This window comes from Camelus bactrianus, chromosome 34, assembly GCF_048773025.1.
Source record: "Camelus bactrianus isolate YW-2024 breed Bactrian camel chromosome 34, ASM4877302v1, whole genome shotgun sequence".
NCBI classification, from domain to species: Eukaryota; Metazoa; Chordata; class Mammalia; order Artiodactyla; family Camelidae; genus Camelus; species Camelus bactrianus.
The window spans coordinates 7,730,165-7,754,327 of record NC_133572.1 but is presented as its reverse complement, the minus strand read 5'-3'; the positions used below and the strand labels follow the sequence as shown (position 1 = coordinate 7,754,327).

Sequence of the window (24,163 nt, the reverse complement as noted above, 5' to 3'; positions counted from 1 at the left end):
GTGTTAACTTTGTGAAAATTCTTTAGGTATACATTCATGATGTGTATGCTTTTTGGAATATATGTTATATCTGAATTTAAAAGTTTATTAAAAGAATTATTTTGAGTGGCATCTAAGACAGTATTAGGTTTTTTTTTTTTATTAGTAAATCCATATCATCAGTGTTGTAAGAGAGAAAATTATTTGTATCTGTCGATACAAATAACTAGCTCCATAAATAAATAGAGAGAACAGGCTTAAATTCTTTCCTAACTAAATCAAGACATCCCTAGGCTTCTTTTTTATTGCTTTTGTTGCTAGGGATAAACCTGTATTTTTCTGTATCCCTCTTATGTTTTTGTTTTCTTCACAAAATATATTTTTGGAAACCATTCTCTATTGGTACCTATAGATATCTTTCTTTTTGGAGCCATATGAAATAATACTACATTGATAACAGTAATATATTTCACTCATCTATCATTGACATTGAGATTGTTTCTGACTTTTTATAATTATAAACATGTTTCAGTGAGCAATATTTCACATAAGATATACTTGTGTAAGTATTTGTATAGGATAATTTATTGAAAGTAGAAGTTTTGGATCTCACAGTACGTGTAAGTTATTTTAAACTTTTGTTAGGAAATAATTTTTCACTTATAGAAAAGATGAAAGATTGGCACCTACTGTTAACAGTTTGTTCCCTTTGCTTTATCACTTGCTCTCTCTTCACATGAATAAATGATATAATTTTCCCTTTGAGAATAACTTGCATACATCATGGCCTTCCATCCCCAAGCACTTCAGTGGGTCTCTGAAGAACAGGGACATTCTCCTACTCCGAGTAGAGCTGTCAACTCCAGTGAACCTAGCGTGGATTTAATACCTCCTTTCAGTCCGCCATTTGTATTCCAGTCTTGTCAATCAATCCAACAAGATTCTCTGTAGCATATTTTTTCCCTCTTGTACAGGATCTAGTTGAGGATCAGAAACTGCATTTGCTTGTCATGGATCTTTTTAGTTTCCTTTTATTTGGTATAGTTCCTTGGCCTTTCTCTGTCTTTTTGAAAAAATAACTTTATTGGGATGTGATTCACATACTGTAAAATTTATGCTTTAAAAAAAAACTGAGATGTAACTCCCAACTATAAAATATATCATTTTAAAGTATACAAATCAGTGGTCTTAGTATATCAACAGAACTGTGCAGTCATCACCACTCTAAACTCCAGAACATTTTTATCACCCCTAAAACAAACCCTTTACACATTAGGGGTCACTCCCCCTCCCCCCTTTTGTGTCTGGCTTCTTTCACTTAGCGTAATGTTTTCAGAGCATCAAATCCATTCCTTTTAGTAGCTAAGTAAGGTTCCATCGTATAGATGCATACCACATCTTGCACGTCCACTCATCAGTTGATGCACTTTTTGGCCATTATAAATACTGCTGCTGTGAACATCCGTGTACAGGTTTTTGTGTGGACCTATTTTCAATAGTCTCATATCTAAATTCTGATCTAGGCTTCGTATCTCGCTGTAGCACTTTGTAGACCTTTCTTGGCCATTGTTTCCTACAGGGTTTGTAATGGATCATGAGTACAGTTTCCACATGCAAAACCCACGGATGCGGAGGGCTGACTACTCATTGTACTATGTCATTATATTTAAGGGACGTGAGCATCCTAGGATTTTGGTGTCTGGGGTAGGGGGCTCTTGGACCAATCCCTGCAGTTACCAAGGGGCAACTGTAGTCATAGAAACAATTGTTCGGGAGACGTGGACCAGGCAATTTTGTCATTCTGAAGCGGTCTGTAGACTAAAACACTTGAAGACCGTTGGTCAGGACGGCTAACCCTCTCCCATCTACAACTGTTTAGGTTGCTCAGCTCCTGAGAGCTGAGAGCTTAGGCCTTTGCCTACACTATCGGCCTTCCAATAAAATGGACTAATTATAATAAGAGTTCCCCTTTTATCTTTCCTGCTTATACTTTGCAGGAGATGCTGTGGGGCAGAAGTAATGTCAGTGTGATCTTATCAGATGACTGTCAGAGCTGTGCAGCCGGGACTCCCTTTAGTTCTTCCCTTCTCTATGAGTTTGCACTGGGGGAGGGCACCGTGTGCACCTGGGATCTGAAGGAAGATGAACTGCCTTCCCCCTCCCCCGAGTCAGTGCCACGGTGAGGACCTGCAGCCTGTCCTCTCCTGAAGATGAATCTGTGTTAAGTGTTTCCTGGCAGGAAGCAGCCAGCCTTTAGGGGCCAGTTGAAGAGAAGTGCCTCCAGGATTGGTGGAAGAGCTTGCTGGCCAGTGGCTTGGGGAGAGCTGGGGAGCCAGTCCCACCCCCTGCCAGACTTCCCTGGGCCAGAGGTGGTTTGTGAGTCCAGACCATGTAGCATCCTCAGGACAGCATCCAGGGTGAATGTGTGCTGCTGGGCTCACCACCACCTCCTCCTCGCTGACCTCCAGACGTCACCTCTGGAAATCCTCCCTCCTCCCCGTCTTAGAGCACTCCCATCCTGCTGAGCCAGGCAGATACCTGTGTGCAAACTTTATTTCTCTGGTATGGTCTTAAATTGTGTCTGAGCAGAGAGGCTTGTGCAGACTGTGTTCAAAAACTGTAGTGAAGTGAATGAGCCATAGGAAAGGCCCACTGTTCAAAGGGACAGCCTGTGAGCACTTTCTAGTTTCTTCTATTGTATGTTAATAAGGTATGTTATGAATAAAATCTGATTCTGGTTGAACGCCACCCCCTTTTTTTTTTTTTAAAAGAAACTGCTGGCACAACCTTGAGAAGGGTGGAGATGTCCTTTATTTGATGTGATATAGAGTGTTTGGCTGGAAGCCCAAATCTTGGTTTCCATCATCAGCTTATAAAGTGAAGTTTGACAAGATTGTATTAGAGGGAGGAATTGCAAAAGATTGTGTGCCCTTGCAGTGGCGATTTGCCCTTAGTAATGGGAAATTCCTGGGTGGAGATATTTAACCTGCGTTCATACACAAGTGAATACTGACGTCTATTTTGCCTCCTGTCAGCCTTTAAAAACTTTTCTTGAGACATCTACATCTAAACAACAGTGGAGAAAAGGGTGGAAACTGGGTTGCTTCAACCGTAAGCTGTTTCACTAAGCCACAATGGGGTTCCGTGCCCCGGCATATCCTTGTGGTCTTTTTTTGGGTGTCCTAAGTGATTTGTGCTCCTTTATCATCGGAATTATAGAAACTGTGACACTGAGAACTTGATCTATTACCTGACAATATACCCAGACAAACAGCAGATACTATAACACACATACCTCAAGAAATAGATCAGAAAGAGGGAGGGTAATAGCTTAGTGGTAGAGTGAGTGCTTAGCATGCGTGAGGTCCTGGGTTCAATCCCCAGTACCTCCTCAAAAAAAAAAAAAAAAAAAGTCAGATGTATTAACAGTACTGTGTGGGTCACCAGATTTCCCCTTTGCGCTTTTAAACCCTGCCTTCCAAGTACTGCCTTTTGTGCCCCTTGGGAGGAGGTAAAGAATCTACCTTTTACCTGTTTGTGTTAAAAAACAAAACAAAGCAAAACAAAAACACTGATGTCTGGGTTCCCCTCCCCAGAGACTCTGACTTACTGGTCTGAGGTGCATCAGGATATTTAAGAGTTCCCTAGGTCACTTAACGTGCAGCCAGGTTTCAGAACCACTGCATCAGCCGGAATACTCCTCCGTTGACCCTGTTTTAAGTGATTGGCCTTCCAGGGAATGTTCGGAGTTACGAAGTACCGTTCTTCCACGTGCTTCCCGTGTCCTCGTGGGGGGCAGTGAAGCGGACAGGCTTCTGCTCCTGGGGTTCCTTGTTCTTCATGAGTGTTCTCTGAGGGCTGGCTGCTCCTCGTTTTGTCCTCTGCTTCCTGCGTGGCTGTGATGGTTCACCGGCTGGCGGGCTGGTGTTGTCGCGAGGCCACTCTCTTCACAGCCACACATGGCAGGCATTTAAGGGGGTGCGTTATTTTCCATCTTTTGAAATCTATTGCTCTCTGTGCCTTTCAGGAACCTATTAAAATTGGCAGAATGTTTGGTAAGCTCTGTAGGGTTGTGGACAGCACTGTTCTGTAGAAGCTCCAGTTTCTGTCCCTGACGAGCTGTGTGACTTTGGGCAAATAGTTAACATTTTGTAAAAGGGCTATTATTAACCCATCAGAAGGCATGTCCTAGACTTGGTGGAGGTCGTGCTTGGGCCATGGGGCTTGGATGGTCTCAGCTGACCTTCCATCCCTCCTCCATTGTTGGCAGTTCCCGTTGCCGTGAAGCTCAGTTTAAACACAGCTTCGCACCTGATGTCCTCCAGGTGAGAGAGGCTGAAAATCGGTCGTCTTGACAACTCACTGAACAGGAACATTGAGAGAACCAAACGTGTCTTTAGGACAGTGTTTTCCAAATTTAAAACTGTACTTAAAAATAGTCCTAAGAGCCTTCTGGGACATTTGTCAAAAATGCAGATTCCCAGCCTCCACTTGAGACCCCAAGTATCAATCTCCAGGGGTGGGGCCTTGGTGATTATTTTTATTGTGTTTTTTAAAATTAAGTTCCTAAGTGATTCTTGTGATTATAATGATAAAAATGGGAAATTGTTCTCTAGGAAATTGAATATAGTAGGTTCTCAGTAAATGAACACATATGTATTCTACTAACCCATAACCCATTTAATTTTTCTACTTGAAGCTTTGGAGATTAGCTAAGGTCCACAAGCCTAGGATTCAGAAGAATAAACACTGTTGGCAAGAGAGGAAACTGAACATTGATCACTTTGTACTTAGTGCTCTGTGATGCTTACATGTGTTTTTTTTTTTTAGGGAGAGGAGGTAATTAGGTTTAGCTTTTTTTTTTTTTTTTTTTTTTTTTAACAGAGGTACTGGGGATTGAACCCAAAACCTCGTACGTGCTAAGCTTGTGGTCTACCACTGAGCTCTACCCTCCCCCATTCCATGTGTTGGTAGCAAATGGTGATAGGCTTCTTTTCAACCTGTTTGGGAATCTGTGCAGTGGGATAAAACTCTAGAGCTGTGTGAGCATTATTCTTAGGATCCATGCCATGGACTCCATTGTAGATGAGATGGTGAAATTAGATATTTTGGGTTTTAAGTCTTGGAGTTACTTTAATAGACAGTCCTGTGGTCTGCTTTATACTAAATTCACTTGTGACAAGCTTACTGTATTTGTAATGATTTTGCTTTTAATTTTAACTGTGTGGTCTTTGGTCCTGAAGGTTACATTTGGAAAAGGAACATTGCCCTGTACTAAACCATATATACTTATTTTGCTTTGTACGAAATACATACGAATGCTGCGTGCCTGAGAAGGTTGTCATGGGGGTGTGTAATTACATTTTTTTTAAATCTCTTACATTTTTTAAGACTACTGAGTCACTGCTGGATAAATCGCATGATTCTGCGTTAAAACCTATTTTGGTTAATAATTCCTAGAAAGTAATTTTTGCTTGGCTAACGCAGCGAACAGGCCCCCAGTACTTCGACTTCCACATCGTCTTTCTTTCTCTGAACAGCACGAGCTTGACATGAGTTTTGACTGGTTTGAAACTCTCTATATACTTTAGTTTTCTGTTGCAAAAGTTTTATACGCACATATATAATGGAAAGTTGGGAAATTACTGAAAAACGTATAGGAGAAAGTCACCCCTGATGGCAACATCAGACTTCACCTCTGTTCATGTTCTGCTCACTTCATTTTTTAATGCTTTTTTTTTGAAATTGAAGTATAGTTGATTTACAATGTTGTGTTAGTTTCTGGGGTACAGCATAGTGATTTACTTACACATTTTTTTTTCATATTCTTTTTCATTATAGGTTATTATAAGATATTGAATATAGTTCCCTGTGCTAGACTGTAGGACCTTGTTGTTTATCTGTTTTATATATAGTGGTTTTTGTCTGCTAATCCCAAACTCCTTTTGACCTTTTATTATGCCTGATTCTTTTAGCTTACAAACAGTGCCCTGACTAATAAAACTTGAACGTGTACATATTGCTCATTTTGCTTGATATTGGCTCATCTGCAGCAGAGACAGAATAGGTATTAAGGTATTTTCAGATGTTCTTATGGTGGAATAATTTAATAATGAAGCCTAAACAGTGCTTTTCATGGGCACTGCCAGTCTGGAAGCCCATAATTTAATGAGGGTATGTTTTGTGCCTGGCACGCTGCCTTGGATTTCCTGTCAGCTTTTACAGTCCCCATCCCAGGCAGAGCCCATCCTCAGATAACTGAAACTGTAAGGGTTATAACTGGTTAGTCTCCTCGCTCCCATTTTCTCCTCGTTTCGAGCTGCAGGAGGTTCCCAGAGAGACATTCTTCCATAACGTTCTTGTGTTCTGTGCATACAGCTCGCGCTGGCTTAGGCGTCCAGGTGCGTCACCAGCAGCCCCTCCTCCTTCGCCAGTTTATTTCTTACTCGTGGTGTAATCTGTGCTCTGGCCAGGAACAGCTGCACGCAGCCTCTCTCTACCTCTGCTCCTGCATTTCCTTCCTCTGGAATTTTCTTCCTTCTTCTCTCTGGAAGTTCATGTCCCTGTTTTCCTTCAAAACCCTAGGAAGCCTCCCTCTTTGACCTGCTGTTTGTTGGCCAACACATTATCCTTTTGTATGTGTCCAAATGTCATTTTTCAACTATTTACTCAACTCATTAACATCAGGGACCTGCCATCTATTCTGTTTCTCCCACAGTACCTCACACTGGTTTAGAAATCTAGGTTAATTTCGCTTAAACCAATAGACATCGTTGTTTTTCAGAGTGGGAAATTGAGACTTTGATAGGAAGGTGTTCCCTGCCACGTGGCGAGCCCGGACCTGACTGACATCACACTGGAATCCGCAGAGGGAGGTAGCTAGGGTGCTGTCCAGAGATGACAGAACAGCCTCTTAAAAAAGAAAAAAAAATAGCAAATAGAAACAGCGTTCTTTCAGACTTTCATTGTAGAGCAAGTGTTTCATGGGAGATTTCTTTTCTTTTTTTTTTTTTTTTTTGGACTCATGGGTATTTATTTTATTCTGTGGGTTATAATCCATTACTATTTATTTTGCTATTCAAATTGTGTGGGAAATCCTTTTTTTTTTTTTTAATTTGCCAACAGAGCTCCTGGGAGCTGAGCTAGGGGGCCTTTAGTGTTCCTCTCTGCCTTTTCTGATTTCTCTTCCAAGGTCCTCAGGACAGGGTTTGTGCTCTCCCGAGGCTGGTGGTGGAGGAAGTTGGGGGGCGGCGGGGGGACACTGCTGACACAGGTGCCAGTCAGACTCTGGATGAGGACAGCTTTGTCCACACGGGCGGGGCTTGCTTCCCGCTTCGCAGTCTGAGCCCTTGGTCACAGGGCAATTCAGATCTTCTTAGTTTCTAAGTAATCCAGTGCGAAAACATTGAGGATTTATATTGTCTTCCTCTGAGGTTTAGAGAGGGTTTAACTTTTAGTGTCTAGATCATTAGGGCAGTTGAGGGCTAATGAAGTAATTATGTCTACTCAGTCTAACCACATGTGAAATACCACACTGGAAACATTTTACCTCTCTCCTCCAGAATAAAACTTTTTATTTTATGGTAACAAATAATCAAAAGATTTTAAAGGTCGTCAATATACCTAATCCAGGAATGACCGTCTCAAAGCAGTCATGATTACTGGTTACAATAGCAACACATCCAGGGCCTTGGCAGTTCCCCACTGCGAAAAAAAGGAAAATGGATTAATGACAAGGGGTTAACCTTAGAAAGAAAGAGACTTGGTTTTAGTCATGAGGATAGAAATTAAGATGAATATGAAGAGGAGAGGGAGAGAGATGGGGAAGTCACAGCCTTTGAGGACAAATAAGGGCACAGAAGTTGCAGGTGGATGACGTGGGAGAGCCACACTGTAGGGAAAAGGTGGGAGGTGAAAACGGCAAAGTGGAAAAAGTAACTGCGGGGTGAGGACAGGGACGTTCTGAGTCCCATCTCGGGCTGCCCTGCCGGAGTGTGGTCGCCTTCTGTCCTGTCGAGGTGTGATTCTTCGGCCCAGGTCCTGGCCCTGTCACCCACTTTGCCCCAGGGTGCAGCTTCCTGATCCCAGGAACTCCCTGGGCCTCAGACGGGGAAGTGCAAAGACAGATGCCACGACTCAAGTTAGCACCGCCGGAGCCTTCAGAGACCGGCCTCCCTCCCTTTCCTTATTTCTTACCTAATGGAGTAACAGCCCCAGAGAGGAATCCAGCAAACCGTGGGGCTGGCAGAGAAGTGGAAGTCGTTGTCTCCGAGCAGTCCTTGGAAACCCCACCACCACAAAGGAAATTATCCCCTGGCCAGGACGTCTGTGGGCCGTTGTCCGGCAGTTACCCATTTTAGTCTGTGGGTTGTGGGCTGTAAACCGGAGCTCCTTAATGGCTTAACGGCTTAAGGATCCCATCAGCCCTGCTGCTCTGCCCTTGTGAGGGCACCTCGCGCAGACCCGGGACGCACTGACGGCTGTCTCACCGTATTCTTAGTGAAATCAGGTGTCCCATGATCGCAGGTGAGGAAACAGCCAGCTGGAGGATGTCGGGTGACTCTTGCTGTGACATTTTAGCATCTTCGTAGAGGCGCTGAAATTAGGAACAAGATCTCCTGAGTCCCGGTGTACAGTTTTGTTTTGCTTTTTAAATAATACACCATAAAACCTCACTTGTTTCTGAATTCCTAGGATTACTTTTGGTATCAAGGGAAAAGGAACCGAGCAGACCTCGGATGGAGGTGGGTGGCAGAGTCAGAGGGAAGCCTGTGGTGGAGGGTTTTGTGCTTGCAAAGCTTTGTAGCTCCCGCCAGTGGGGCTGAGCAAGGGGCCGGCAGCTCCCCCTGAGCCTGGCTCGTGCCCCATTTTTGAGGCCCCAGGGTTATTTTTAGCCTCAGGGCCTTGGAAGCAGGTGTGGTCCAGGCTTGAAGGCCATGCCTGGAATCTGTTCAAGTTCTGTTGTGCGCGTCCGTTTAGGAGCTGAGGACAGTGACGGACCACTGTATAGGCCATTGAAAGAATCTGCTTTTCCAGTGAGAGGAGTAACAAACAGTCACACTGTGTTTCATTTGTGATGTTTTAGGTAGGTTTACTTTGAAGACTTTATAAAATGAAACACACTTTAAGAGTGTTAAGAAATATATTAATTTTAAAAAGCTAGTGATAAGTCCTTTGTATACAGAAAAATCCTTCTGTATCAAGAGTCATATCCCAGCTGATCTGTTTTTAAAGTCCGGATTTGTAGTCGCAAGTGTGTAATTTAAAATTTAATTTTTCTCACCTTCCCCCCCAACATTATTGTTATTAAAATAATCCTTTGTAAGTCCTTTTGTGAAGTAGAAATTCAGCTTTTACCTTGAGGGTAAACATCACTTTCCCTGCATTGTATTTCTTCATCTTCTTGCCTTGCCCAAACTCACACTTTTTTTTTTCCTATTGAAGTATAGTTGATTTACAGTGTTGTGTTAGTTTCAGGTGTACAGCAGAGTGACTCAGTTATACATTTATATATACGTAAAAATATGTATATGTATTCTTTTTCAGATTATTTTCCATTATAGGTTATTCAAGATATTGAATATGGTTCCCTGTGCTAGACAGTGAATCCTTGTTATCTGTTTTATATATAGTAGTTAGTATCTGTTTATCCCAGACTCCTAATTTATCCCTCCCCTCTTCCCTTTTGGTAACCGTACGTTTGTTTTCTATGTCTGTAAGTCTATTTCCTTTTTGTAAATAAGTTCATTTATCATTTCTTTAGGATTCCACATATAAATAATACATATTTGTCTTTCTGACTTACCTCAGTATGATAACCTCTAGGTCCATCCATGTTGCTGTAAATGGCGTTATTTCATTCTTTTTTATGACTGAATAATATCCCACTGTTGATGTGTATGTATGTATATATATATATCTACACATATGTATACACACACACTTGCACACACACCACATCTTTATCCAGTCATCTGCCAGTGGACATTTAGGTTGCTTCCATGTCTTGGCTGTTGTAAATTGTGCTGCTGTGAACACTGGATGCCTGTATCTTTTCGAATTAGCATTTTCATCTTTTCCAGGTATATACCCAGCAGTGGTATTGCTGGATCACATGGTAACGCTATTTTTAGTTTTTTAAGGAACCTCCATACTGTTTCCATGATGGCTACACTAGTTCACATTCCCACCGACAGTGTAGGAGGAATCTCTTTTCTCCACACCCTCTCCAGCATTTATTATTTATAGACTTTTTAATGATAGCCATTCTGACTGGTATAAGGTGATACCTCCTTGTAGTTTTAATTTGCATTTCTCTAATAATTAGCAAAATTGAGCATCTTTCCCTATGTCTGTTGGCCAGCTGTATGTCGTCTTTGGAGAAATGTCTGTTTAGGCCTTCTGCCCATTTTTTCATTGGCAAACCCAGACCTTTCTTGACAGTGCTGGCAAAGAGGAATGCCAGCCAGACCAGAGCCACCAGGACCCGGCTCTGTGGGTGTGTCATGCCCTTTTTCTAAATTTTTCTGCACTTTCCAAGTTTATGGGAAATCAAAGAATATAAAAAGTATTACCTTTACTTACTCAAGCAAAACTATTATGACATTTTTTAATATATGTTTGTGTGTTTGTATGTATGTGGGTGTTTGAGGTTTTGCTTTACCTACTGTTCTGTACCTGGATTTTATTCTGTTAATATATTATGACCATCTTTCATTGTTGGTCATGTTTACTTTGGTTGTAATATTTTTAGTAATTTAGTCCTTTCTCAGGAAAGAACACCTTATCTCTTATGTAGTGGAATTTTGCTGTTTGGGGGAGGGTGGGCCAAATGTGGTGCATGGATGAAGGTTGTACATTTATATTAGTATTATCAACCCCTTGAGGCAGGATGGATGGGAGGGTACCATCCGGGAGAGATACCTGGTGTGGAGGAAGGAAAGAGGCAGGTGGGGAGGGAGAAGCCAGTGAAACAGGTGAGCACAAACAGGAGGCTTCAGCTGGGCCAGAACCCAGAGGGCAGCACGCTTCCTCAGCAGGAGCTCGGTGAAGGCTTCTCACAGATCAGAACTCTGCCTGGCTGGCCTGTGTCTGCAGAAAGGTGCTCTATTTAGTCTTTGAAGGGTGGCTGCTCTTCCAGCCTCTGTCTGTGGATCCTTGAGACGCATGTGAAGAACCCGAGCCTCTGATGAGGACAGGTCCTTTCAGCCCCGCTGCATCTGCGCAGTGACTCAAGCACCCCTGTCCTGCCACTGCTGCCACCAGTCAGATTGTGTCCTCTCCTGTGGGGTAAGAAAAGACGGTCAAGTCGTGAGTAGGTGACTGAAAAACACGTTTAAGCTCCCCTTCTCGGCTTTAGGGAAGATTTCTTTTGTTTTGCTTTTGTTTTTCTGTTGAATGTGTTTTATCAAATACCAGACCTCAGAATTTCCTTCAGGGTTACCCCACAGCATGGGAGGCAGAGTTGCTCCAATCACTGTAGAACTAAGGTGGTCAAAGTCCAAGATGCTCTTCTTCCAGGTGCGTGGCCCGCTTTTTTTTTCCCTTTTGATTTGTTTGGTTTTTCTCCTGTTGGAAGGCTGTGAGTAAGGCCCTGCTGGTGTATCTTGTTGCCTCTTTCTTCAGTTTTATTGGGGGTGGAAAAAAAAATTTAAGAGTGGCTTGTAGTTTAGTAACAGTAAACTTCTCACCTGATTTTATCCTTTCCATAAATTCTCTGAGAATTTGAACTTGAGCTCAAGCTCAAGCAAACAGGGCTCAACAGCTCTCCTCCCTGAACGAAGCCTGGCCCAGCCTTTGCCCTCTGCTGAGAAGTCGTGCGTAAAAGTAATAGTGTAAAACGGACACGTGCCCCCTCCAGGTCCCCCTCTGCAGACCATCAGTTCTCGGGGCCATCCCTCACCCGCCGCCGCGGGTCCTGCTGTGGGCAGTCGGGCGGCGTGGAGGGGAGATGGCGTGTGGGAAAGGGACTCACCACTTTCTTAGGGGGTGACCCAGCGCCGTGAGACTGCCCAGAGCCAGGACCCTGTCTGAAGGCTGAAAAGAGTAGAATGCTCTGAGAAGATGCTAAATAGAGTCATTTAAAAACGACCTGAGTCTTTAAAAAATGTTCTGGTTGGGCACTAGCTTTAAAGGCTACAAGTAAAGGAAAGGCTACAATCCAAACAAAACACTTTCCTCTCAGCCAGTTACTCTAATGGCAAATATTGGTTTTTATAGTAGAACTTTATATTGTCCTTTTTTTTTAAATCAAGATATATGTACTCCTCATTGTTTTTAAGAACAGTTTAGAGCTTTAGCTTTTTAAACTTACATAATTATCAAAGAAATAAAGCCAACCACAAAGTAAGAAATAACAGAATGCAGTAATCCAATCATAAAGAACAGTCAAATGTGCTTACACATATTCAAGAAATTAATCATCTAAGTTAGAAATAACAAGTAGTTCATTTGTGTCCTTTTCTTTTTTCAGATTCCACATATAAATGATATCATGACATTTTTATTTCTCTTTCTGGCTTACTTCACTTAGAATGATGATGTGCAGGTCTATCCATGTTGCTGCAAATGGCATTATTTTATCCTTTTTATGGCTGAGTAGTATTCCATTGTATAAATACCACATCTTTTTTGTTGTTGTTGTTGGTAATGATTTTTTTTAACATTTTTTATTGATTTATAATCATTTTACAATGTTGTGTCAAATTCCAGTGTTCAGCACAATTTTTCAGTCATACATGGACATATACACACTCACTGTCACATTTTTTTCTCTGTGAGCTACCATAAGATTTTGTGTATATTTCCCTGTGCTATACAGTATAATCTTGTTTATCTGTTCTACAATTTTGAAATCCCAGTCTATCCCTTCCCACCCTCCGACCCCCTGGCAACCACAAGTCTGTATTCTATGTCTATGAGTCTGTTTCTGTTCTGTATTTATGCTTTGTTTGTTTGTTTGTTTTTTAGATTCCACTTATGAGCGATCTCATATGGTATTTTTCTTTCTCTTTCTGGCTTACTTCACTTAGAATGACATTCTCCAGGAGCATCCATGTTGTTGCAAATGGCGTTATGTTGTCGGTTTTTATGGCTGAGTAGTATTCCATTATATAAATATACTACATCTTCTTTATCCAATCATCTGTTGATGGACATTTAGGGTGTTTCCATGTCTTGGCTATTGTAAATAATGCTGCTATGAACATTGGGGTGCAGGTGTCATCCTGAAGTAGGGTTCCTTCTGGATATAAGCCCAAGAGCGGGATTCCTGGGTCATATGGTAAGTCTATTCCTAGTCTTTTGAGGAATCTCCATACTGTTTTCCACAGTGGCTGTACCAAACTGCATTCCCACCAGCAGTGTAGGAGGGTTCCCTTTTCTCCACAGCCTCTCCAGCATTTGTCATTTGTGGACTTTTGAATGATGGCCATTCTGACTGGTGTGAGGTGATACCTCATTGTAGTTTTGATTTGCATTTCTCTGATAATTAGTGATATTGAGCATTTTTTCATGTGTCTATTGATCATTGTATGTCTTCCTTGGAGAATTGCTTGTTTAGTTCTTCTGTCCATTTTTGGATTGGGTTGTTTATTTTCTTCTTATTGAGTCGTATGAGCTGCTTATATATTCTGGAGATCAAGCTTGTCCTTCTAATTAAATTGGTCAAGAGAAGTCTTCCGGTTCTCTGACTGACTCAGTGGTATCCTGTACTCTTGCAAAGCTGGATGGAGAGTGAATTTCAATAAATAAAACACTGACTTCCATTATAAAGTCTTAGGTACATTTCCATAGGTAACCAAATGGAATCTAAGATATAAATTACACAGAAAACCTTAAAACATTATATATTAAAAGGGGAAGGTTTAGACATAATTTATGTCAATATTAAATGTTATAAAATATGAAATATAAATTGCTGGCTGAAATGTAAAATACACCACAGTTGGCCCTTCTTTAGAACAAGTTGCCCACCCTGTTCCCTGATCTGTGTATTTTGTTACACTAATATGTTGCCTCCACCTCTCTCTATCCCTGCATAATAAAGTCCTTTAAATTTTTTATTTCTGAAACTGGGATACTTTGTAAGTATTTGTTTAGTAGCCCTGGTTAAGGTTACTAGTCTTTGGTATGATAAATACTGGTTTATTGACTCCTTTTTTTTTAATAGAAAACTGCCTTGTACGTGTAGAGAAGGGTTATTTAGCAGTCTTCTGCAGGGCCAGTTGCCTCCCAGACTTCCTCGATGGTCAATCTCCTCTTGGGAAGAGAGGCTCCCTGCTACCCCGGCCCCATCTCCTTGGCGACAGTGTGGTCCAGGGCCTGCTCAGCACAAGCCCCGGGCAGCCTGAAAGGCGGCCCAGCTGGGAGGCCTTGAACACCTCCCTCGGGGTCCGCAGGGACAGGAGCAGCAGCTGAGTGACGTGGCTGACAGCCTTCAGCCTCTGGCAGGAGACACCCCGCCAGTGTTGACCTTCAGTGGCCTCCCGACCACCATACAGGGAACTCGTGGTGCCGCCCTCTGTCTGGGCAGGAACAGCCAGAGTTGCAGCAGGGGGTCCTTTAAGAGATCACTTCATATTTCCATGAATGTGTGTGTCACAGTTGAAACTCCTCTTAAGTCAGAGTAGTCCCAGAGGACCCTCTCCCGTTAGGATGCCCTCCAGCAGTTTGCTGACCCTTCAGGCCCACCGTTGTGAATTACTCTCCAGCTTTTCGGCCCTCAGGTAAACAGCTGACTGAGCAGGTGTAATGCTAGAAGAGAGGGGGAGTTGTCTTTCAAGGTTAAGTGTTTCTACATGTTTTATTTAGATTCCCAAAAGTGCAGCTGTGAAAGGCCCGTGGATATACAAGTTGTATCACATTCCCATTAAGTGTGGAAGAAAATCAGATTGGAGTATTTTAAGTGAAAGAGAAAGCAAGATGCTAACAGCGTACACACCTTGTAACCAGCTGAACAAAGAAGGAAAAGGAAGAGAGTGTATAGTGTTTTATTTTACATTCATTAAAAAAAGTCTTTGGAAGAAATCAGAAGAAACTATCAACAGTGGTTACCAGTTAGACAGAGGAGGACCTGGACAGATGAAAGACAGAGATACTCAACAGATTCCATTTTTTTCATATCAATGTATTTGTTGGAATTTCAGTATAATGGCAGTTTTAACAGCTTTATTGAAGTTTAATGGACATACATTGGGTAGGTAAAGTATACATATTCATTGTATGTATACAGGTTTTATATATATATTTTGAACTACGTGAGTATATTCTTTATTATAAATAGAAAGAAATTAATTAAAACTTTAAAAATTGGCTAAGTAAATAGAAAATAAATAGCAAAGCTGGCCTGCCCTGTGTTCCGTCTTAAAATTTTTATTACTTTTGCCTTGTAGAAATTTTGGGTAAGATTAGCTGGTGTTGCCAACAATAAAATATTCTCTTGTCATCTTTCAAATCCTACTTGATGCAAAAGGTTTTGAGAACAAAACTGTCACAGGCATGTCCCTGATCTCAGAGTACTGACTTTCTTTTTTTTTCATATACAATAAAATGTGTTCGTTGCTAAGTATGAATTCATGAGCTTTGACAAATATATATAGTCATGCAACCACTACCACAATTATCATACAGAAGAATATTGACATTCTTCAGAATGAACAATGAGTACAGAGAAATTTCTAAATGAGAGTTGTAGCCCGGGATGAGGACTTCCCCAGAATTCTCCAGCTGCAAGTAAATGAGGTGCAAGGTTATTGTTCCCCACCTTCCACACCCCCTTGCAGGGCTCGGCCTCGCCCACAGCCACCTGGGACCACGGAAGATCAGACCGTGGCCACTCAGGTGCCCTAGGAGGGCCCCAGCCAGCCTCACTGCAGCAGGGGGGGTAGCTTTATTCTCAGCTCACCTTCGCTCTCTTGCTTCAGTGCATCCTCGTATTAGAGTCACTGAGCAGACAAGTCTTGGCCAGGAAAAGGGTCTTTTTTTATCTGGAACTCTGGTTCTCCAGGCCAGAGTGACCGTTTCCTCCTGGGTGGACCTGTCGGCCGTAGCCTGCCTTTGGTTTCAGCGGTGTGGGCTTTTCAGAGTTGGCTGAAGGGAAGCAGAGATGAGAACTTTCTTACTCAGCTTTTGCATGTTTGTGGTCTTCCCCCTCCCTGTGTCCCTCCATCTGCTAACCCAGATAACTGCTTTGTCCGTTCCAGCTTTGTCACCGTGAGGAGCCAGTAGGGCCCGGAAACACAGGGCCGTTGCTGGAGTCAGGGCCACTTGCCCCTGTTTTCGGGTGTCCGCTTTCTGTGCCGCCAGGTACCAAGTGGATGGGCCACGTCATTCTGTCTCATCCAGCTTCACTATGGGGACAAGCTCTTAGGAAAACAGGGTAACCCTGGAGTAGGAGCCCTGGTATGGGAGGCAGCCAGCATGAGCACAGGACCTTGCGTGGCTGTGGATGGTGTCAGCAGGTGGTCAGGGCTTGACCCAGCACTGATGACCCTGGGTGGTGCTCTGCACACATGTGTCAGCTGATTGACTAGGATGCATTCTCTGCTCTGGTTTCTTCAGTTGAAGGTAGAGATGGCTTTTGTGCTTCATGGCCATTAAGCAAGACAGAGAATACATACACTCCTAGAGTGAAGATAAGAAATGTACAAATACTGTATTACATGGGGCTGATCTGTCAGATGTGAGGGTGGCTGAGACGGTGTCCTAACTCCATGTGTGTCCGGCTCTGGGAGAAGGGGCACTGCTTGGTTGAAGCTGGACTGCAGGAGGATGGAACTGCTCTCTTATCTGCCGAGGGTTGCCGTTCAGATTCCAGATGCAAGGTAGCCCTGCTCACCGCTAGCATCTTTACAGCATTTCCCTCCTTTCTCTGTGTGATGACTAGTTGCTTTCTCACTCACTCCCTTTAGATAAAAACAGACAGTTTTCTCCTCAAAATAAACTGTGAGGAGACAAGGCCAATATTATATCTCCATTTTATCGATGAGGAAAGTGTGGTTCAGAGAGGTTAGTATGGTTTGTCCAAAGTTACATAACCAGTAAAAAAGCGCAAGGCCACTTCTCTCTCCAGCCCGCTCCCGCTTGCTTCTCTCTGCTTCAGTTTCTAGTTTTTAAGCCTGAGATTAGGAAGTAGGACCCAGTGCTGTTTGAGGATTTGACTATCCTGATCTAAAATCAGTTCATCAAATATGAATTATTCAGTTTCTTAAGTCATTTTTGTAACAAGGAGGATTCTGCTTACTTGTGACCATGTAAATTGAGTATCTTATGTGCATAGCACGGTGGAGGTAAGAAATATAATACAAAACCTCTGCCACTAAATGGTTTATCCTCTAGAAGTTCAATGCCAACAGTGGATGCCTAGTTTTGTGTAGTAGAGCATTTCCTATAAGCGGAGATGGATCCTGGAGTTAGGAATGTGAGAATATTAAAGGTCAGGATGAGGTCTAAGCAATGGGCACAAAACTCCAACTAGCATTTACTAGGAGAGGGTCCATCTCAGCAGGTTGGCAGGAACAGGGAAGCAGCAGGTCCAGCATTATGGGCTCTGTGTGCCTGGTTGCTGACCTAGAATCCAGGGCTAAGGTGTGAGATTTTCTCAGGCTGGGAGTCAGTGATTCTCTCAAGAATGAGGCACAAGAAAAACAGGAGTGAGCCTGTGAGGGACCGGGGAACTGGGGTACCAACTGGCCAGAGTCTGAGCTGTGAGGCTGCCTGGGGCGGAGCTGGGCACATCACAGGCCCCCAGCAATCAGCTTAGCACTTGGCAAGTCAGCCTTATCGGTCATTTTTGTCCTTCCTCTTCCTTAGAAGGCAGCTGAAATTCATAGAGCCTCCCATTTTTCCTGCCTCTTCTTCCTGAGAGTGATTTAAAGGGGCTGCTCACAGACACACATCTACCATCACAGTAATTCTCAAGCCATCAGAAGAGATTTTTTTTGTCCTGATCATGTAGATTGCTCACCTGGCCCTAGGTTGTTCTCAGCTTTTTCCAAGAAATAAGCAGATAAGATGGAGGAAACTCATTTGGAATAATAATACTCTGAGTGGCTTTTTATAGCATTTCTAATCTCATACGAATAGTCAATTAGTTCTGGGCCCCCAGGTGATTGTAATTTATGACTAGGTCTTATTTTGTCTTCTGAGGTTTTGTATTGTGAGGTGAAACTGAATTATCATTAGTACGTTTTCTGAAGCCATACCTGTTTGTCCTTTTTGTTTGTTTGTTCAAATGAAACAGTGCATCAAGTATGGAATTAGATTAATGGAGTAAATATTATGAATCATACACTCTCTCTAATCTGATGCTCTTTCTTCTTTTGACCCCGTGTTTTGTTTTCCGTCTGTCATTCTCTCTCCGTGTAGGCTTTTGAGCCCCGTGTAAAGCCGTTGGAGCGAGGAAGCAGAGGTAAAGAATGATGTAATGCGCTTGCTGCCCCAAAGCATCTTTTGTTGGAATGGTTATTCCAGTCATCTCTTTATGAATCAAATGTGAGGGGCTGCTTTGTGGCAGGAGGCCTTTGCGAGAGCACATCAACGGGAAAGAGAAAGAGACATTCACTTGGAGGGCTCCTGCTGAAAATGGGCTTAACTCTCCTCTTCCGTCACCACCAGCCTGACCTCATACATTTCAGCACAATGGAGTGGCTGAGCCTTTGAGCACCCCACCATTACATCATCGTGGCAAATTAAAGGAGGAGGTGGGAAAAGAGGACCTATTGTTGTCATGGCCCATGAGATGATTGGAACTCAAATTGTTACTGAGAGGCTGGTGGCTCTGCTGGAAAGTGGAACGGAAAAAGTGCTGCTAATTGACAGCCGGCCATTCGTGGAATACAATACATCCCACATTTTGGAAGCCATTAATATCAACTGCTCCAAGCTTATGAAGCGAAGGTTGCAGCAGGACAAAGTGTTAATTACAGAGCTCATCCAGCACTCAGCCAAACATAAGGTACTGGCTTGCTTTTTTTTTTTTTTTTTCCCTTTTTAAAATAAACGGACATACTGAATGGGGAATAATTTCAAATGAAGCTTGATTTTTAAGGGGAGAAAGTAATTGAGGAAGTTTTGGTTGCTTTTTTTAAACTTTGGTACCTTCAGATACCTCAAAATAATTTACTAATTGTAAACATTGTCACATGTAAGGATATTTCTGAACTGTACAGAAAGGTTACCTTGTTTTAATTTGATCAAGTGCTCTGTTTTCCTATTAATGGCCTGCTAAGATGGTTTTATTAATTTGAGCACAAATAGAAAGTTATAACTAATACATTGTATTAATACTCAACTATTAGTATTTATGTATTAGTATATAATGTGTATGTATTATTAATCATACATTAATACATTGTTTTGTATTGTTTACAAATGTACTGAAAATAATTCTTTTCAAGTGCCTTGGAAAGAAAGTAGAAACTAATATTAGAAGTGCTTTTTATTTGTGGGAAGGTAAGGTTATAGTCAGAACTTGAAAATCTTCAAGGAAGCTTATTCTTAGGATCCCAAAATGTCATCTTGTGGTAGGTTAAGTTCTTTCTTTTGTTCAGTAATAAAAACGAGTTCGTGCTTCAATTTTACTAAACAACTGATTTGTTACTATGCAGAAGGCGCCTTTAAATGTTTCTTTAGTTCAAGGATTGTTATGTTTATTTTGCATATTATTTTGTTGAACATGCTTTTTACCCTTTTATAGTGGCAAGGATTTGAAATCGAGGAGTTTTGAGCACATTTACACAGAAATAGCATCCAGTTTGCCTTTTTAAAGTTGACTTTTACAAGCATTTAAGCCATTTGTATGCTTGGTTTATCCAGTAACTTGACCGTATCTCATTTTTGTTCAGATTATTAATGAAAACAGGAAGCAGTTATTTGCTTCAACAGCAGAGGTTTACGGGCTTATTTTTCTCGCCCTCCTTCCTAACAGCCTCACGTTTGCATTTTTAGGTCGACATTGACTGCAGCCAGAAGGTTGTAGTTTACGATCAAAGCTCCCAAGATGTTGCCTCTCTGGCTTCAGACTGTTTTCTCACTGTACTTCTGGGTAAACTGGAGAAGAGCTTCAGCTCTGTTCACCTGCTTGCAGGTAAGGCTTGTGGTAGAATTGAAAGCGCCCGGAATCTCCCTGGGCCCGCGAGGAAGCAGTATTTCACAATGAGCTCGAAGCACCCTGGATGGACGCGCCTTTGAGGTCACTGAGTAAAGAGGCTTACTTATAGCTTTTGATTGACGTAACTGTTCTACCAAACGCAAGCATTGTTTTTCTTTCCCGCTGGTCAGTGTATTTTTGATTTAGCTGAAATACCTCTTCATTTGGTGTTTATTAGCTCAAAGTGCCACGTAGGTCTCTGCGCTCGTGTGGATCGCTCAAAGTCGGCTGCTTCTGTCCAGGGACCTTTTCATTCGCCTGTGATCCAGGACACCGAATGCTCTACATACATCTCAGCTCCTACTTAGTTCCCACCCCCAGGGTGAGAACCCGACCAGGATTCAGTGTGAACTCCTGTTCAACGTTTGTAGTCAAAGTGAATGCCAGCCATGAGGTCACTAGCCTGAACATTATGAGTAGTGAGAGAGGAAGAGAATGTGTATAGAATATTTTTTCTAACAACTAGGGAGAATATTTAAAGACTAACTTACTTAGGTATTTTTGTTTGTTTTCACAACTAAAACAAAGTCTCAGCTTGCAAATGTTTAGCAACCAGATGACCTTAAAAAAGTGCATGGGAAGGACTAAATATTTTATATCTGCCCTAGAGGAGGGCAGCGTGGGAGTCCGTTTTACCAAATTCCAAAGCGGATTGTTCATCCCTTGCTTCCCCTGTTTTGCAGACAGTACTAAAGCCCTTTCACTCACTCTGGCTCCCGGAGCGGGGAATACGGTTTGACAACACGCAGTAACCTTTACCACAAAGCCGCTGTGTCCAGCAGATTCTGCCACAGCGATCAGCAAGAGCACTTTAAAAAATCTTATCTAAGAAAACCAAAATATGGACAGATATTATCATTTTCACATCTTTCATCTTTTGTTGCAAGGAGGGTCCAGTGAGCTTGATGTTATTGGCAACTGACTGAAGTATAGACGTTTCAGTTGTAAGAGAATAGGATTAATCAGTTATTGGTGTGTTCACACTTTTAAACTCTCTTGCAGGTTTGAATAAGATTTCCGTGTCTCCGGTTCTCTCTCCTCAGCTTTTGCTTCTGTTCTCAAAGAACAAGCATAGTGTCCTGTCTCTTTCAGGTCACCTGTCGCCACACCTCTCATCTATGCTGTGATTCTGTCTGAGCTCCCTCCTGGCATCCTTAAGTGAAGCCAGCTTCCCTCAGAATGTAGCTTTCAGAGGTCTGTAACTGAGAATTGTAACACTAGGTTCTGTCGCTCGTTGGGAGGCACATTGTTTTACTGGGAGTGTAGCTATGTTAAATATGACAACTGTTATTAGTGTTCCACTAACCTCGGTTGCTGAGTTGAGGAGCTCAGGTCATGCTTCCAGTAGCCACTGTGGGGGACTTTACCTTGGAATCCTATTGATGGAACCACGGTTTTTCTTTTTTCTTTACTTTTTCTTTCTTTTTTCTTTTTTTTTTTTTTTTTTTTTGATGGGATAGCCATTTAAAATCTATTGTAATTAAGGATGACAGTAATTAAATGGCAGATTGGGAGTTTAAAATTATTAAAATATTTGTGGTAATGGGTGTGGAGAACATTCTTAGCAGTGAAAATTGAAGGTTACTGTCTTTATTTGAAATGATTACTTGTAAATATTATAATGCATTTGTAATGAGTAGAAATTAATTTAGTGGTTAAACCCTTATATTTTGCAATTTTGGGTTTTTTTTTTTAAGTTGAAGTATAGTTGATTTACAATGTTGTTAGTTTCTGGTGTACAACATAGTGATTCAGTTATACATATTTTTTTTTATTATAGGTTGTTACAAGCAATTGAATATAGTTGCCTACGCTATATAGTAGGACCTTGTCGTTTATCTATTTTATATATAGTAGTTTGTATCTGCTAATCTTAAACCCCTAAATTAGCCCTTCCTCTCCTTTGGGTTTCTCTTAAGGAGGGCGCACCACGATGTGCTTCCCCAAGAAGTGGTTATCCCACCTTGTCTTGTCTGAGGTGCTTCCCCTGTGGGGCTGTGACCTGACAGCTTGGCCAGGCAGACACTCAGGAGGGGTGAGCTAGGGTGAGTTCTAGTTATTCAGGTCACTTTCTCCCCTTTCCCAAGGAGCACTCCCTTAATGGTCCCTGGAAGGTTCTTACCAGCCATGTGCAGCCTTGGGAGGGGCGCTCAGCAGGCAGGAAGGAAGAAAAGGGGCTCATTCTGATTCTAGGTCAGTCCTAGAGACACGTGGGATGGCACTGGATCAGAACACCCTGGCACCCCCCACTTCACACAGGAAATGTGTCCCAGATCCATCGGGGCAGCTCCAAGAACCACACACGTGTTCTGTCAGCACCATGTCATCATCCACATCCTAGAGCCCTGTATTTCCTTTAACTTAGGTAGCTTTAAGGACTGAATTGCCTTGTTTGGGAGTTTCTGAGCAGCCATATTTCTTAGGACACCTCAGAGAGGGTTCTGGATGGTTAAAAGCCTCCCCAACCATCCGAAAGTCTCTGGCCAGTTGGAAATTCCCTTGGTTAGTGAGTTTGTTCCCCAGAGCAGACAGGGAGGTAGAGACTGTGGGGGGATGGCATGGCCATCAGTTCTTGGCAGCGGTTTTTTTTTTTTTGCCAAGGTCCAGCTGCTCAGAGGACACTTCAGGGATGTGGGTAGAAGGGCATATCGACAAGTGTTTCGTAAATATTTTGCTTGGCGGGAAATAACTGACCTTGGAAAAGCAGGCTTGCATCTCACAGGTGCTACAGGAAATGACAAGGTTGCGGGAGATGATCTCACTACACACGGCCCCTGTTGCTTTCAGCAGTTAGAGATGCTTGTCAGCCTCCTGTGGATGTGATAATAGAAAGACAGTGGTTTCTTGCAGGAATTTCTCCATCACTTTAGAGCTTTCAGCTACTCTAAGATAATTCGGGAAGAAAGTGTCAGATGCGTCAGATGTGTTTTTTTGTGGTCAATATATATGAAGAATTGTGGCCCAGTTCCATTCTCCTTCTCAGGGCCACCTTACCCAGAGGAAAATGACTTTGGAGAAGGAGAACAGGGGGACCTTCCCAAGGAACTGATAGACCCAAACTTACCTACGGCACCCAGTTACATGGACGTTAATGATGAAGGCTTCCTGAAGGCAGGGGGATGGGTTTGGGGAAGTTCTGCTGGACCTGATTCTTTCATATGGAACCGCAGGGCCTGCTCCGGAATGAATGGGTAGTCCAGTCAGCTTAGCTTCTCCCAGGGAAGAGGATTCTGTTGAGCCACCTTGACAGCTGATGATCAGTGAGACCAGATTCCCACGTGTCTGCTAATCCTGAACCTTAGACCCTCCAGTGAACTCTGCCTATATTGGCCACATCTGTGGGCCTGCTCAGTCAGGGACCTTGACCCCTGTCTGACCAACTTTCCCTCTTTTTAAGCCCAATTAGTATTCTAAGCCATATGATTTATATTTGATTGTACATACCATCCTGTCACAAGTCTTGATTATTATCCTAACATCTTATCGCAGCCTATGTTGTTGTGTGTCTTTTTTCATTTGTTAGCTTAACTCTCCTACTGGAGTCTCTTTCTCAAGCTGAGAACTGACTTGTTCGTCTTCGTGTTCCCCACCAGGCCTAGCACTTCTTCAGTTTTCAGTAAATATCTGGCATGTAAATTAGCCCACGTGTAGGTTTATGCCATGTGTATTTCATGTGACTTATTTAGTAAATGTGATCGTATTAAACAGTGATGAAACTAATCTAAAAGTGGAGCAAAAACTTGAGGATGTTTTGAAATAAATGATTTACAAGTTGTCTCTGTTCAGGAAGAGCAAAAATAAAGCTGTTATGGAACAGGTATCTATGAAAATGTTTCCACCTATTTAAGCAGATTTAAACATGATTTCAAGATCTAATAAAAACACTGCTACAATTTTTTTTCTTTTTTTTAATTGAAGTATAGTCAGTTTACAATATTTTGTTAATTTCTGGTATACAGCATAGTGATTCATTTATACATATATATATATTCCTTTTCATATTCTTTTTCATTATAGGTTATTACAAGATACTGA

At 42.2% G+C, this 24,163-nt stretch overlaps 1 protein-coding gene and 1 long non-coding RNA gene across 5 annotated transcripts in view; one reads left to right on the top strand and one right to left on the bottom strand.

The window, feature by feature from the left end:
* DUSP16 (dual specificity phosphatase 16) overlaps positions 1-24,163 on the top strand; it is a 74,843-nt gene that overhangs the window by 18,835 nt on the left and 31,845 nt on the right. For 3 of the 4 annotated variants that reach the window (XM_074357949.1, XM_074357950.1, XM_074357951.1), the window contains exons 2-3: positions 18,346-18,934; positions 19,927-20,065. In XM_074357949.1, coding sequence (XP_074214050.1) covers positions 18,707-18,934; positions 19,927-20,065 — 367 coding nt within the window. In that variant the 5' untranslated portion in view covers positions 18,346-18,706. Of the gene's footprint in view, positions 1-18,345; positions 18,935-19,926; positions 20,066-23,298; positions 23,389-24,163 lie in introns of those variants that run through there. The other variant, XM_074357952.1, reaches the window with a different exon arrangement.
* LOC141575959 (uncharacterized) lies at positions 15,040-23,336 on the bottom strand. Its single transcript, XR_012504110.1, has 4 exons — positions 23,193-23,336; positions 22,823-22,939; positions 16,156-16,602; positions 15,040-16,068 (listed from the first exon to the last, which is right to left on the bottom strand). It is a non-coding gene; the product is annotated as an uncharacterized LOC141575959 (long non-coding RNA).